At 37.6% G+C, this 17,131-nt stretch overlaps 1 protein-coding gene across 1 annotated transcript; it reads right to left on the bottom strand.

Moving 5' to 3' along the window:
* Window positions 1–13,791: 13,791 nt before the first annotated feature.
* LOC117240116 (tigger transposable element-derived protein 2-like) lies at window positions 13,792–15,263 on the bottom strand. Its single transcript, XM_033505992.1, has one exon. It carries the CDS (start codon window positions 15,261–15,263, stop codon window positions 13,821–13,823), a length of 1,443 nt encoding a protein of 480 aa, XP_033361883.1. The 3' UTR covers window positions 13,792–13,820.
* Window positions 15,264–17,131: the final 1,868 nt, after the last annotated feature.

Consider the following 17,131-nt stretch of genomic DNA (forward strand, 5'->3'; position numbering starts at 1 on the left):
AATTTTACAGCCACGTTCTTTAATGATAATTTCTTTGGTTACTTGTTCGTTTATCTTCATGTAAGAGTGATGGCAGTGATATTTATATTTTAGTTTTAATTGAACCTATTGGTTATAGTTTTTCATATAAAGGTTATGTCGCTCTTTCCATGAATTTATTTTCTTTCGCAAAGAAATGTTTTCATCGCTGAATGTTTATGTGTACTCAGAAACAAATTGTGCTATCAATAATGGTTACTAATGACTGAACAAAATCATTTACTATAATTAGTTCATGACCGGAACACTCAAAAATCAATATTTTTTAATATGTGTAATATAATCAAATGTTTTGTTTTAAAATTAGTTACTTTCTGAAAATTTTATTTTATTTGGAAAGAATGAAAAAAATGTTACTGCATCAGTGATACACATGGTGAAGATATGTTGCATAATGTACAATACCTTTATAATTAGATTTTATATTCTTATAAGATAACCATGTTAATGATTTTGTTCTGAATTCTGTTAATAATTATTGCTTTCTGAACTTCTTGTTTCATTTATCTGATCACTTCGCTGTTGAGTGCCGAAGCGTGCAGACGTGTGTCTAGTGCTCTGTGAAGTTCGTAAAACAACAAGTTTTTTTTTATTTAGTTGTTTACATTTACAATTTGTCCGATTTGGACATTTGGTAGAATTTTTTGGCCGTTTGGTTATCATGTGGGTGGCTATCCCCAGCGGGGTACCATCTTCGTGTTTGTCAGGTTTGTTATATCCTTTGTGAGATCTGTTGGGTGTGTCCTTTTTAGTCTTCTTTCTATGCTTGATGTGTTGATCGTTTCCGCTGCCAGCCGGTTCGCGTGCGTTGCATATTCTTTCTCTGTACCTTCTTGCACATCTGCTAATCTCCTCCTTGACCGTTGGTATTCCCAGGTCTTTCCGAATGTCCTCGTTTCTAACGTACCGTGGGGCGTTTACTATTGTTCTAAGAATTTTGGCTTGCATTGTCTCTATTTTGCTTATATGACTCATTGCTGCTGTTCTCCATAGTGTATTCCGTACGTCCAGATTGGTTTTATGATCATTTTGTATATTTTTAATTTATTTTCTATACTTAGTTTGGATTTTCGACTTGTTAGCCAATGCATTTGTTTCCTTGCCGTCTGTAGTTTGCCAGTTATTGATTTGATATACTGTTTCCATGTGAGTTGTGTATCTATGTGGAGTCCTAGGTATTTGACTTGCCTTGTTTGTATTATGTTCGTGCCGTTAAGGAAGATGTTTAGTGGTACCTGTTATCGCAGTGCGAATGTAATATGGTTGCATTTACTGCGGTTTGCTTTAATTTGTTTAACTTGTAGTCACTTTTCTATTTTTGTGATATGTTCTTGTAGTAATGTGACTGCTGTTACAGGGTTAGTGTGCCTGACTAGTACCGCTGTGTCGCCCGCGAATGTTAGTATTTTGCTATAGGTAGTTGTTGGTATGCTGCCTTGATGTCTCTGACTTCGGAGCATGTGTCCTTGAGTTTTATTACGAAGGTTCTGCTGCTTAAGTAAGATTTTATTAATTGGTATATTTGCTCCGGGAATTGTTTCCTGATTGTTTGTAGAAGGCTTTCGTGGTTTATTTTGTCGAATGCTTTCTCTATGTCCATAGAGAGGGCTGTACAGTATTGTTTGTTTTCTAGTGCTAGTATTGTTTCGTTGACCATTCTGTCCATTTGCTCTATAATGGAGTGTTTGTTTCGGAATCCGAATTGGTGATCCGGTATTAATTTTTCCTTCTCTATTATTGGTTTTATGCGGTCGTTAGTTACTTTCTCTAGTATTTTAGAGAACACAGGAAGTAATGATATTGGCCTGTATGATGTAGTTTGATGTGGGCCTTTGCCTGGTTTAGGTAACATCACGATCTGTACCAGTTACCAAAGTTTAGGAAAGTATTGAATTCTTAGTATTGCGTTAAATATTATTGTGACTTGTCTTATCGCTTTTGGCGGAAGGTTTTTCAAAATTTTGCTATTGATTAGGTCGATTCCTGGTGCATTATTATTTTTTGTTTTCTCGATTATGTTTCTAATTTCTTGTGCTGTTGTTTTAGGTATGGTGTAGTGTTTGTCAGTTGATGTACTAGTGGTTAGAGCATCCTCGTCCGTATGACTATTGTGGTTGCTGTTGTTGATATTGTGTGGTGTAAATGTGTTGCATAGGTAATTGGAAAATTCTTGAGCTTGTCCTTCGTTGCTTCTTGCCCATGTGTTATCTGCTCTTCTGATTGCTGGGACCAGTTTTATTGTTTCCTTTATTTCTTTTGTGGCTTTCCATGGGGAGTAGTTGTAGTTCTCATGTGCAGATTGTGACTCTATGAATTTTGTGAATTCGTTATTGTTGTGCTCTTTTATTTTGTTTTTTATTTCCTTCGCAAGTTTGTTTAGGTATTTTTTGTTTTCTCGTGTTCTATGTTTTTGCCACTTTGCTTTCGCTTTTCTTTTTTCTCTAATTTTTTCAAGTATGTCTGATGCAATTATTTTTGTTTGTCTGTTGGTTGATTCATGTATAGTGGTTGCCCATGCTGCTTCTTGAATAGCTTCTATAAATGTTGTTACTGCTTGATCGATATGTTCAGGTGTTTACAATGGGATGTTGCAGTTGATTTTGCTCTCAATTATTTCTTTAAATGTTTGCCATTTGGTGGTTTTATTGCATAGTGTCCCTGAATTGCTGTAAAGTGTTGGTTTTTTTCTGTATGTAATTATTATGGGTGTATGATCGGAGGTAAGCTCAAGGCTGGGTCCTATGTTTAGTTTATTTGCATTTAGTCCCTTTGTAACTGCAAAATCAAGTAGGTCAGGTATTTTGCTCAGGTCTGTCGGGCAGTATGTCGGTCTTCCTGTGGATAATATATTGAGGTTATTGTTTCTAATGTATTTTTCCAAGGATCTGCCTCGAGGTGTGGTGATTCTTGATCCCCATAGTGTGTGCTTTGAGTTGTTGTTTCCAGCTGCGATACACTTGTCACCTAAGTGTTGAAACTATTCTTCCCACATTTGCGATGTAATTTTGTGTCGCGGTGGTACATATACTGCTGACAACTGTAAATGGTTGCTGCTAGTTTGTACAGTAACGGTGGTTGCTTGTATATGTTCCTTACTAACTTGTTTGTGTAAGTGATGTTGAATGTCGTTTCTTATTACTACTGCGGTCCCTCCGTGTGCTTTTCCTGAGGGATGCTTGGTGTCATATATGGTGCAGTACGGTATTTTTATGTAACTTTTTGTAGTGAACTGTGTTTCTGATACGAATAGTATGTCGATATTATTGTTGTACATGAATGTTTTAGTTTCTAGGACCCTTTGTTGTAGGCTGTTAGAGTTCCAGGCTGCTATGATAAGCATGTCCATTTTTATTTTTTATTTTTTGCTCAGCATGTTTGTAAGTAGTTGTAGCATGACTGTGATTTGTTGCATTTGCTGTCTGAGGACTGCGTTTTGTTCGCTTATCATTTTTATTAGCATTTTGGTGTTTTCGATGGATTGTTTTAGTAGTTCTTTGATTTCTGTAACGTCTTCGGTGTTGTTGCTTTGATTCTGTTTGTTTGTGGGCGTCGCTTGTCGAATTTTTTGGGTTACTGGCGCGTAACTTCGGTTTCCTTGGGGATCCGTGTTACTATTTATAGCTTTTTGTTCATTTTGTGCTTTCAATGTTGCTTCATTATCCGTTATACTTTGTTGTGGTTGATCTATTGCGATGTGGTGGAAACAGTTTACGTTGTAGTTGTTTCCTAATTTCTCATCTTTTATAGCTGGCTGGGTGGTTTCCATTACAGTTATAGCATTTAACTTCGTTTATTTTCCCTATGTAGGAACAGTGTGTTGTTAGATGGTTTTTAGCACATTTAACACATGCCGAGCTTCTGTTACAACAATTTTTAGTGTGTCCGTATTGTTGACACCGCATGCATTGTGGTATATCTTTTTTGTGGCGTAGTGGTTACACTGTTACTATCGTATTTAGAATTCTTTTGATTTCGTAGATTTCCTTGTTGTTGGTTCTGGGTTCCAGTTCTATTATGAATAAAGGTAGTGGTTGCTTCGTATCGTATCTCGTCGTATTGTTTATTGTTCTTGTTTGGTGGCCAATTTGTGCTAATTCGTCACTTAGTTTTTTTGTGTTAGTTTTTGGATGTAGTCCTCTTATAATTATTTTGTAGCTCCTTTCCGTTTTGAGCTGGTACGTGTGGTATATAGCGTTTTTTTCTTTTAATTCTTTTATCACTTTCCTATAGTTTTATGGGGTGTTTGTTTGTATGTTTACTTGTTCTAGTTTTGTTTGTTTTATTATGTAGCTTTCCTTCCCATCTATAATGTTTAGTCGATCAATAAGCAGGTCTATTATCTGGGCCTCGACAAATATTGGTGGTGGTTTTGTAGTGTGCGTTGATTTAGTCGTGTTTTTGGTTGTTGGGTTGTCCTCTATTTCTTCCGTAAGTGAACTGAAGGAGTTTCTTAGTGGTAATTCTTGCAGCCATCGCTGCTTTTCTGTACCTGGATTACCTGTTATTTTCGTTTCTTGTTATGACTCGCCACCTTCCAGCTTTCATCCTGTTGGATTGTTTCGTTATTGGTATTATTTTCTTCGTTTGGTATTGTTTCCATGTCCACTCCGTTTGTAACTGAGCATTCCTGTTCTTCGTTCGTTGGTTGGCTTGGTTTTGATATGTTTGTTCTTTTATTTCTGTAGTATTGTTCATCTTTGTTAATTATTTTTATTGGTGAGATGTGCTTTTTCATTTATATTTGCTTATAGTCTTCTTAGTAGAAGACACGGGTTTGCACCATTTAGCTATGGGCTTTGCCGCTGGTAACTTTCTCTTCCCCACTTGCCGCAATATTTCGGTAGCACTGTTTTCCACGTCCGTTTAGCTGCTCGGGCAGAACTGATGTAAAACAACACGTCACGCCCATCCGTCGAAAGTGTTTCGAAGCAAACTTAACCCAAGTGTTTCATGACTAACCAGTGGAAAATCCAACGCTCCTGATCTCTGATCCGAATCATAGTCTCTCGACTTGTTAGTTCAAATTGACTTAACTAGATCTATGATGGCCCAAGTATCCCGACCAGGCTCTCTTGAGCAAAACTACAACTGCTCCGCTCTTCCTCCCCCGTAGTGAAAGCGCAATATGTCCCTCCTTACATTCGAGACGAAAAACATCAAAAAGCGTAAGCTAGAAATAGTTAAAACTAACGCAATGACTAGCCAAAACGTACAGACAACAAGCGGTGTAACCACCTATAATAGATACTCAATATTAGAATCCACTAATAACTCCATGGGCACAGCCGAAACACCAACAAACCAAAATACGCGCAAAAATCCCCCTCCCCCGCCTACCTTCATTGACGACATCATCGACATTCACACAATGGTAAAGTCCATTGAGAAAGAAATTAACAAAGAAGACTACAAACTTAAAATAAACAATAACCAAGTCAAAATTCTGCCGACCAACCCAGAATCATTGAGGAAACTAAGCAAGCTACTAAAAACCGTTAACGCAAACTTCCACACGTATCAATTAAAGCAAAAAAGACGTTTCCGAGTGGTACTACGCAACATCCACCACTCAACTAACTTGGACGAACTGAAGTCCGAACTCCTAGATCAAGTCCACGAAGTAACAAACATAAGCAACATAAGACATAGAATCTCGAAAGACCCGCTATCCTTATTTTTCATAGACGTAAAACAAAAGCCAAATAACAAACAAATATATAACATCAATCAATTAATGAACTCAGTAGTCAAAATCGAACCTCCTCTTATAAAAAAAAAGAGATAGTGCAGTGTAAAAGATGCAAAAGGTACGGTCACACGCAGAAATACTGCAACCGTAATTTCCACTGCGTTAAATGTGCAGGTATACACCCTACTGAGCAGTGCACGAAATCTCTAGAAACCTCTGCGAAGTGCATCCTCTGTCAAGGAAACCACCCTGCGAACTATAAATGTTGCTCTGCCTACAAAACTCTATACACAAATAAGTACCCTAAACCCAAAGCAAGAGAGTTAACCAATCAAGTACCCAGTCCTCAAAAATTCTCTACTACTTCAATGTCCTATGCCCAAGCAGTCCAAGGAAATCAAAAGAATCCGAAAACCCATAGGGACCATTCTCATAACAGCGTTCCCAGTTCACAAAAAAAGAACAACTTCGCCAGACTCGAAAAACTAATCGAAAAACAATCAGAACAAATTAATAACTTACTATCATTATTAACACTCATCATGTTTAAATTAATACGCCCACGGCCCACGGCAGCACCGAATTTATTATGAAATCCAGCATTAAGCACTACGAACTTCCATCATTCCAGAAAGACTACCTCCAAGAAATAAACCTAGCAATAGAAGACTGCCATGGTACAATCACCACTTCAGCAGTATACTGCCCTCCTAGACACTCCATTTCTAAAGAAGACTTTGATAAATTCCTTGGTGCTCTGGGCAATAGATTCATAGCTAGAGGTGACTATAACGCCAAACATACTCAATGGGGCAGCAGACTGGTCACGGTAAGAGGCAAAAATCTTTTAAACAGCATAATAGCCAACTACCTCACCACATACGAAACCACGCACTGGCCCACTGACACTAACAAAATCCCCGACCTACTTGCATTCTTCATAACTAAAAATATCTCGCCAAGATACATCCAAATCAACTCCTCGGTTGATCTCTCTTCTGATCATTCCCCCGTGATAGCAACAGTCAGTTCAACAATTATCGAGAATACACATAATGGATCCATTCACAACCAACACACCAACTGGTAGCTCTTTAGAGAAATCTTTACTCACACAACTTCAACATTAACTTCACTAAAAACTAGGGAAGAAATCGAAGCAGCTACGGAATACTTAAACACGAGCATAATAAACGCCATCCGCCTCTCCACACCGACAATGACGTCTATCAGCAAACATGAATATCACCAATACATACTAAAACAAATAGCAGAAAAACGTAGACTAAGAAGAGTATGGCAGACCCATAGAACACCGGATAACAAACGAAAACTAAACAACGCAACTAGAAAGCTATCCAAAACCATAAAAAATTACTAAAAAAAATTTGCTAAATACTTGTCTAAAGTATTCAAACCTCATTCCTCCAAAGCTGCCGCGGACGTTACTGAATACCTGCACACCCCCTTCCAAATGTCCCCGCCTATTGAACCCTTCACTTCTGCAGAGAATATAGAAACAATCAGTCGCCTAAATCCCAAGAAAGCAGCAGGGCACGACCTAATAGGCAGTAAATCAATCAAGGAACTCCCCATAAAAGGGATTGCACTTATCACATCGATTTTGAACGTAATTCTTCGCCGTGAATACTTTCCTAAGGCCTGGAAAGTCTTACTGATTACTCGCATTCCTAAACCCGGAAAACCGATTTATGAAACTAGCTCCTATCGCCCAATTAGTCTTCTACCTACCCTGTCTAAACTATTCGAGAAGATGCCAACGAATCGACTCCTTTCACTCCTAGAGGATTTGAAAACACTCCCAGATCACCAATTCGGCTATCGAAAACAACATTCAACAGTGGAGCAAATCCATCGCATAACCCGCATGATCAGCCAAATCTTTAAAACAAAAATATTGCTCAGCGGTATTCCTAGACATCCAACAGGCATTCGACAAAGTATGGCATGAAGGGCTACTATACAAGCTTAAAAAGATCCTACCTTACCCCTACTACTCCATCCTAAAATCCTCCCTAACCAATAGACAATTATGGTTAAATGCCTAGAGGCCACTTCCGCAACATTCCCAATAGAATCCGGTATACCCCAAGGTAGTGTCCTCGACCCCCCACTGTTCTCCATCTACACTGCCGACTTACTTATACCAAACGAGATAGCAATAGCAACATTTGCTGACGACACAACGCTATTAGCTACCCACGCAGACCCGGTAATTGCCTCATCCACTCTCCAGCGATGTCTCGACTTCATGGAAAGGTAGTTTCATAAATGGGGTTTCAAAATTAACGAAAAAAAATCCTCACACGTAACCTTCACGCTCCGAAAGCAAACCTGCCCCAGGTCACCATTAACAACACAATAATTCCTAGCAAGTTCTCAGTCAGAAACCTGGGCATGGCCCTGGACAGGAGGCTGACTTTGAAAAGTCACATCACAGACAAAACAAAGCAACTCAAGGACAAACTCAAGAAATTCTATTGGCTCACTGGCCGACGATCCAAACTGAACACACAGAATAAAGTTACTCTCTATAAGACCGTAATAAAACCTGTCTGGACCTACGAAATCCAACTATGGGGAACACTAGTAATTCCAACATTGAAATACTTCAACGCTTCCAATCGAAAACGCTAAGATACATTATTAAATGCACCCTGGTATGTCACCAATTAACTAATACATCGCGACTTCAAGATACCCACAGTCATAGAGGAAATTGCAAAATATAGCGACAGATATAGCAAAAGAGTCAACAAACACCGAAATCCCCTAATCAGTGCACTACTTGATACGATGGACCAGATTCGCAGGCTGCAGAGACACTACCCGCTAGACCTAAACGACAGATTCAACTAGTTATTTAAATTAAGTAACATCTACTTATTTACAATACTTACGTACAAATTATACTTATCTATAACAAGTATTAACTGATTATAAATAATTAGCCATGTTACTGCGCCACGCCAGAAAAATTACTGAAATCTCTCAACGTGAAAATTGATTGTAATTTTAATAAATAAAAAAACAGCCTATAAGATCGTAGAAATAACTTTTATACCACTCAAAAACGAAAATCGCTACATAGCTACACCAGAAAGACCAATAGAACTCAATATATTCTCTAAGGAATGACATCAAATTGTCAAACTCAAGCAGCCCTCTCTGATGAAAACTAGAATAACTATAGATATATTGTATGGAGACAACCATATGAGAATCAGTGGCAATCCCAAGAGCATTTCTTACGATATTAAGATCAAAATTATAAATATAACTAGTGACATAAATTTATCCTCAATGCTTGATACCTCAGAAAAGACTCCTAAAGTAATGAGCAACCTAAACGGTTATACTGATACCTTGAATGAAATAGAAGATAGAGCCAATCAATTAACTTTTTCGCACAGAATGACACAAATTAAAACTTGGGGTTCCACTACGTTGCAAATAATAGGATATATATCCATTGCACTCATATGCTTGTATCTGATTAATAAGATTGGACTGTCAAAACTATGTATTCACATATTTTGCTGTAAAATTAAGAAAAACACTGTTAGTAACACACCTAACGTTAGTATTGCAACACCTTCCGCCCCTATAAACATTTACACGCCGAAATTACCTGCATAACCTGGAACAGAAAGAGAATCAAGAGTAAGTTTTGAATTATCAACACCGCCCAAGGCCAAACTTCATCCATCGATTCTGAAGAAACGCAAGAACTTAGAGGACTAAGTTTACTCTACGAAGGGAGGAGTATAACGTCGCCCAGAAGCCAGGAATCCGCCGACCTCAGGATATGCATATAACACACCTGGTCATGCGATAGCGGCGAGAATAGACAGTAGCCGGACTCCCACCCGTCAGATATGTGAATCATAGTGAGGAGGTAAAGATCCCAGTACTTTAGTCAGTAAGTCAGTCTGTTTCCTATTAAAGCGTAACTTCGCCTTGTGAATAAAGTACACGGACGGGCTATTGTTCATTCGCCTTTTTTTAATTTATATATTACCTCGTCATTTATTACGTGACACTCTCATGGCCCTTCTTTTCGAATCTATTTTTTCTTCCTAAGTTCTCTGATTTCATTATTCCACCTGTTACGTCGAGCGACGCTCTACCTAGACCAGGCTACATACCGCGGGCAAGATGGAAACCAGATATCCGCTCATCCTTACTGCGTACCCTCAATAGTCTTAAGGACTCATCGTTAATATCTGGAATTCGCTAGCTAACGTCCTTCAGACCGAACATTCATCTGTTTACTGAATCGTTTCTAAAGCTTATTGTTTACTACAGGAAGACACGGGAAAGTTAGTTTTTCTCACGTATGACACATCCCACTAGCAACTTTCTATCGAGGGCGGCTAAGACCCTTCCTAGTCCACCAACCTCCTTTTATCCAACCAGAAGCAATGTCCACTGCCCTCACTTTCCCAACCAAAATTGTCATCAACAAATCCGATGGTCCCTTGCGTTAGACACACCCATCACCGGCTTTCCTCCGACACAGTATCGCCACTTTGAGTTACTTATTCTTCATCGCTAGAACAGTCAACATGTTATTACCGGGTTTCTATCTTTAATTCAATCATTCACTTACTTGTACATACGCATCAGTGTAATTACCTTCTTTACAAAGTTGTTGGAGTAAACATTAATTTAGACCTGTTAATTCAGTGTAACCTCAATTGAACCACCCCTATTATCGTAACAGAAATCAGGGGATCGGTCAGTTGGTGGCGGCGATTATTTAATCGTAACGGGAATTTACGACTCTAGGTGACGTGCTATCTCGCGATAGCGTCTCTCCGCGAACGGTCGAAACACCACCAATAGCTTCCTTCTTATTTCCTGTTGGAATCCTAATCTTTTTCAGACTTGTCTCGCAAGTTTTCCCGTTACTGTCTTGAAAATATTCGCCATTACGGCCTCGTTGTTGTTGTTAAAAACTTCTTTATTGTTTACTATATCGTCAAATTTTTTAATAAAGTCTTCGGGTTCAAATTCCTCCGTAGAAAATTTCAAATAATTAAATTTGCAACTGCTTATCCTCGTTTTGAATTTGTGTAAAATATAGTAACGGTCAAAGGTTGAATAATTTCTTAAGACTTTATTATTTTCGTGTATATTAGTCGTATGATTATCTGCACTGATTACATCCGAGCAACTAATTCTCCCATTCCTAATGTATGTGTATTTTTGTCTCAGTCTAATTGCAAACAGACCATGCTTGCATAACACTTCCATTAATGTTATGCCCCTCTTGTCTGTCTTATTTCCTCCACAAGCCATCGTTTTTGCATTAAAATCTCCCGCCGTAATGATTTTATGATGTTCCCTACTGTCTTTCCTCAGATTATTTATTAACGTATTTATTAAACTCATTTCTGTTGATATTGAGCGAGCAATTCTCACTTATGGGGAAGCAATTGTTAATTACCAGGCCCACTATTTCACTCTTATTAATTAATGTATCTTCGTTAGGAAACCTGCCATTGAACAGCGGAATCCAAATGGAGGCGTCATTTTTCGCATCGTTAAAGCAGTACGCTTACTGCCTATACGATTCTGAGATGACAACCGCATCTACTCGGTACTCGCAAGCGTACTGGTACATTAAGTCTTGTGCCAGTTTGCACACTATTCAGGTTAGTCTGCAAGATCTTAATTTTAACCCTGCTTTGCACTCTATCTGTACGTAGGGCACGCCAATGAGCCTGTGACATGCCTTGTGTTGTTTAGTTTACGGGTGCTACACATCGCGCAGCACGGCTCGTTGTTGCAGTTTGACATATTGTGGTCTTTACCTCCACATCTTCTGCATATTTCCTTGCCAGGTTTGATCGCTTTACACTGACTCGTTGAATGCCCTATTAGATGACATCTATAGCATTTCTCAACCCTATTAAGAATTCTTGCCGTGGCTATGATCGGAGCCGTTCTTATATTTAAATTAGAATTATCTTTGGGAAAATATGCAGCTGGCACCACTACTATCACCTGCTGCGTGCCCACCGGAGTTACATCCGGTGACTCTGCGCGTAACCCGGAATCCATCCCTTGGTCGAGGCGACAACTAGCTGTGCAAATATAATTAGTCGGACCGCAATAATCCTAAGGAACTGTAATAAAACTAAACATTTCTATTTTATCGTTAAGACCTTCAAAATAAAAATATACAATTAATCGTATTAAATATCGTATTAAAATATATTCAAGTCGAGACGTTCGTTATGGTTATTGCTCCATCAGTGAAGAAACGTGATTTTTCCCATTTTTCGCGGGATTTCTACCCGCAAGTGACCAGTGATGGGACGAGCAACATCCAGCAACAGGTTTTCTCTGCGTCAGCATCGTCGCCGAATTTCGCTGGTTTTCCATCTTTAGATCAGTCAACATCCCTTGACTGGTTTTTTATACGTTAACCAGTCAATGACTTGGATTGAAAAAAGCTTGAAATCTGTCAATTTAACCAATACTGGTAGGTTTAGTGTTAAATGTGACAAAGAGTCTTTCTTTTTCAATTGCTAACAATGAATGATTATGGTGATTATACAGATTATTTATGTATGATAACATTGAGCATGAAGCTGTATATGTTAAATATTTATCATTTAACATATATTATTCTGATGTAGTAATCTGATAAAGGAGTTTGAGTACGTATAACTACATTTCTGCAAATATAGACCTGGTTCTAAAATACAGAATTATCAACCAATATTTCGCGATTAATACTTTTACAAATTTAGAAACGTAAATAAAATTGATACCTTCTTCGTATTTATTGAACATAATTGTAAATACTTTTAACTGACACGGTTAATTTGGACGAATAATGTCGACCCGAAACAATGCAGAAGAAAATTGTCTTCAAGAACATATAAGGGAGATATAGATACAGTGATATATAGTATGATGTAGGCAGAATATATACAGATATGTGTGTTGAGATAAGAAGAAGGTTATATACATTTTTCAAAATAAAATTACATTTTTCGATGCATTGATTGACGTAGTTCCTTATAAAGAAATATTAGCCCTACTACTTTCTTTTAAGCAGACATAAATGTTTTAGAGACATATGTTAACGAGTACCTGTATCAACATTTCGGTTAATGTTGTAGTCCAACGCTACTGCTTATTTAATAGCGTATATTCAGTAAATCGTAAATCTACGAAATAATAGTTATTAGTTTCTTTTGACTTTTACTTTCTTTAACGTACTTCAAAGTCATATACATCGTCGAGGTCGCCATTCTTAATAATTACATTTAGTGAATTACTTACAATTACATGTTCCTTTTCGTTTAATAAGACAAATTACAAAGAATGCGAGAAAGAAGGAAAAGAAAAAGAAGCCCATTTGTGTGAATGTATATGTTTCTATATCATATAATTTTATCAATATAAATTTAGTTCCAATTCAAGTTTTGCACTGATTAGTCGTGTATCTACCGGCTTTGGTAGGTACTCGCACTGATAAATATTCGCTGATATACAGAATGGGATACACAAATCGGGGCACCTAAATAACTTCGTTATTAATATTATGAAAAGAACTACGCAGGGCAAGGCTATACTATTTGGTAGATAATGTTTTTGCTAGAAGACATTTTTTAAATATTATTTTAAGGTCATCATCATTTATTTGTGCGATAATATACTTGTTTTATACATTCATCGATCCATCTCTATATTCGCAATAAACATTTAATTTAACAATTACTTAAACTCTAATTTGCCAAATTCAAAGTATAAAGTTCAAAGAGAACGTAAATACAAGAATAACATTGCGCGTCTTTCCTTGTCTTCCATACATAGTAGAATCTTAATTATTGGAACTAATAATGATATATATGTTGAATTATAGAAAACAGCTTTTTCTGTACATCAAACCAAATGCTACAAGGAAACAATTGAACGCTACATAAAATCATACGGGTTCCACAATTACTTATCTCTAAATCATATTATATTTCCTAACACATTTTCTAATACACGCGTTTTAATAGAAGCAATCCCACCGAGTTACTTTCATTTTGTGTTTCAAGCCACGTTAGCTCCTTTTTGAGATCTTCGCACGAGAAGGTCCAGCTTCATCGTCGATATTATCTATGTTCACTGGATTGTCTTTAAATTCTTGAAGAACTTCTTCGACACATTTCTTCTGGACTATATTATATTGGTTCTCAATAGAAAACCAGTTAAACACATCTATTTCTTCGCACTCTTTGCATCCAGGTAAATCTATCAGCATTCCAAGTACATCGTTTATGTCAGCTTCCCATTTTTCTGTGACTTCTATACTCTGCACATTTCTCACCGTCAAAAGACTGTCCCACGAGTTTGTCAGTATTGCATCTTCGACACTTAACCAAGCATCATGTACAATGCGGCAGCAATCCCACATGGATATTTCTTTATGGACGTCTATCAGTTCTTCCTCCGTGCCGCCAACAGTTATTGGCATCGTTGTTTTCAGTAATTCTATTCGGTACTTTCGCTTGAAACATGATATTATACCACGATTCATTGGTTGACGGAGCGGTGATACGTTAACTGGAAGAGACATAACTGTAACGGAACGATCTAAATCGTGAAGATCATCGAGATTGTGAAGTGACATAGCATTATCGAGTAACAACAAATGTTGCTCTGTGGGAGCGTTCTCCCGTTGTCTTGCTTTGACTAATTCTAAGAAAAGATTTTCGTACCAGTCTTTGAAAATGGTACTGTCCATGCAAGCATTTTCTTTTGATTTGTAGATAGTTGAGAAGGCTTCTGTATCGTAATTGTATAAAGCATGAACATCTGGTTCGGTACCGATTAACAGTACCGGCAACTTGCGACATCCGGTAGCATTTGCACAAAAAACTGCAGTAACGTAATCTTCGCACATTTCCAGGTTTTCTGTCGATTTCGCATGGTCCATAATACAAGTTCTTTCTGGTACTATTTTCCACATTATTGTTGTGTAAACGACATTGAAAACGTTCCTCAATGCGATCCGACGTTCATGCAATAATCTGTTAAAGTCAACTGCAAAGGCTACCGCTGCAGCGCTTTCAGTGTCGAATGGAACAGTTTCTCTGATATCCGCATTAGTAATATTGAAACGTTCTTTAAAGCCTAGGAGCCAAGCGCGACCGGCTTTAAAACAAGGATATCCGCGTATTTTCTTATTAATTTCTAGAGCTCTTCCCTGTAGCTCTGCTTCTGTGATTTGTACGCTTCTTTCCTTACATCGCAAATACCATTGGTGAATAACTCTATCTACATCAACTGTACGTCGTATTAAACGTTTTGTGTCAGGCCTAAATCCCATACTGCTTCCGTATTGTTTTTCAATCTTTTCGCTTTGTGCATATATACGATACAGGGTGGCTCGTGCAATGCCGTACTTTTCCATTGCGGATTGTGGAGATTCACCTTTACTTCTCATCTCAAGGATATCGTATTTTTCGGCAATTGTCAAATGTATCGATTTTCGATTTGACATCATTATTGTTTGAAACGTTTCGACTGTAAATACCGCACTGGAATGTTGAGACGAGATTTTATTTCGACAGTTGTTGTCGTCGACAATTTTGATAGGGGGAAATAAATACTATGTGTATTAAACATGTATATAAGTATATAGGTATATACGTATATACGTATATTCTGGTGATAGAACGTTCGGATGATGTATGTACGTAATGTATAAACGAGATTACGCTGTATATCAAAATAACAAATAGTATTCGACCGAGAGGTGACATTAAGCAGGCCGCACGAAAATAAGAATTTAGTATGAGAGTATTATGAGAATAAGAACAATTTTAATGCAAACAGTTTATAAATCAATGGTTTTCTCTAACTGAATTTATACTTCTGTCCATCCTATAAACGGTAAACTTTTTAAGAAGACTAAAAATTCATGGATTCTACGAATATTACAAACGTTCTTTTCATGGATTTATTCATCGACCATTTTTACGTAATTTTGAAAAGGAAAAAATAATAACTTTAACTACGAAGATGAAAGACTTAAAAATGAATTGTAATTTTGTCATCGTGCTTTATTGTTAATATCGATTAATTTGAATACAGAGTCTTTTTCTGTAGAAAATTCAACGTAGAACATATTTGTGAAATATGAATTCGTCGAACAAAGAGTTTCGTACTTTTCACATAAAATGATTACTACTAGTGTTAGTTTGACTCATTTTAGACGTTTTGGTCCGTCTTCTTCTCGTGAACAGTTCTGTCCGAGCAGCCGAGCTAAACGGACGTGTAAAACTGCTTCGCCGAAAGTGCGGCAAGTGGCGAAAAGGAAGTTACGAACGTCAACGCTCATCGCCAAATGGTGGAAATCCGTGTCTTTTACTAAAAAGACTATTATCAAATCTAAAATGCAAAGTCACGTTCCACTGATAAAAATAATTAGTAAAGACGAAACATACTACATAAACTAAACAGCAAACATTTCAAAACCAAGCCAATCAATAAACGAAGAACAGGAATGCTCAGCTACAAACGAAGTTGAAATGGAACCAATAGAAAAGAATGAAGAGAATAAAACCAGTATCGAACTAACCTACCAGGATGAAAGCTGGAAGGTGGCAAGTTGTAACAAAGAACGAAAAATAACACCAAACACAAACGTTAGGAAAGATATCGAAGCAGAAAGACAACAATGGCTACAAGAAATCACACTCCGAAACTCCTTCAGCGCACTGCCAAAGAAGAAAGAAACCGTTGTCAGCAGTATATGTACCACCGCGACACAAAATGACAACACAAATGTGGGAAGAGTACTTTCGACACTTAAGTGACAAGTATATTGCAGCTGGAGACTATAACTCAAAGCACACACTATGGGGATCAAGAATCACCACACCTCGAGGCAGAACCTTGGAAAAATACATTAGAAATAATAACCTCAATATGCTATCCACAGGAAGACCGACATACTGGCCGACAGACCTGAGCAAAATTCCTGACCTACTTGATTTTGCAGTTACAAAGGGTCTAAACGCAAATAAACCAAAAATAACACCCAGCCTTGAGCTTAGCTCCGATCATACACCCATAATAATTACATACAGAAACAAACCAATACTTTACAGCAGCACAGAGAAGCTATGCAATAAAACCCCCAAATGGCACATATTCAAATAGATATTAGAGAGCAAAATCAGCTGCAACATCCCACTGAAAACACCTGCACACATCGATCAAGCAGTAACAACAGTCACAGAAACTATCCAAGAAGCAGCTAGGGCAACCACTATTCCTGAAGCAACCAACAGACAAACAAAAACAGTTCCACTAGACATCCTCGAAAAAATTAGAAAAGAAAGAAAAGCGAAAGCAAAATGGCAA

The sequence above is a fragment of the Bombus vosnesenskii genome, unplaced genomic scaffold (genome assembly GCF_011952255.1).
Source record: "Bombus vosnesenskii isolate JDL3184/JDL3185 unplaced genomic scaffold, Bvos_JDL3184-5_v1.1 scf7180000014564, whole genome shotgun sequence".
NCBI lineage: Eukaryota > Metazoa > Arthropoda > Insecta > Hymenoptera > Apidae > Bombus > Bombus vosnesenskii.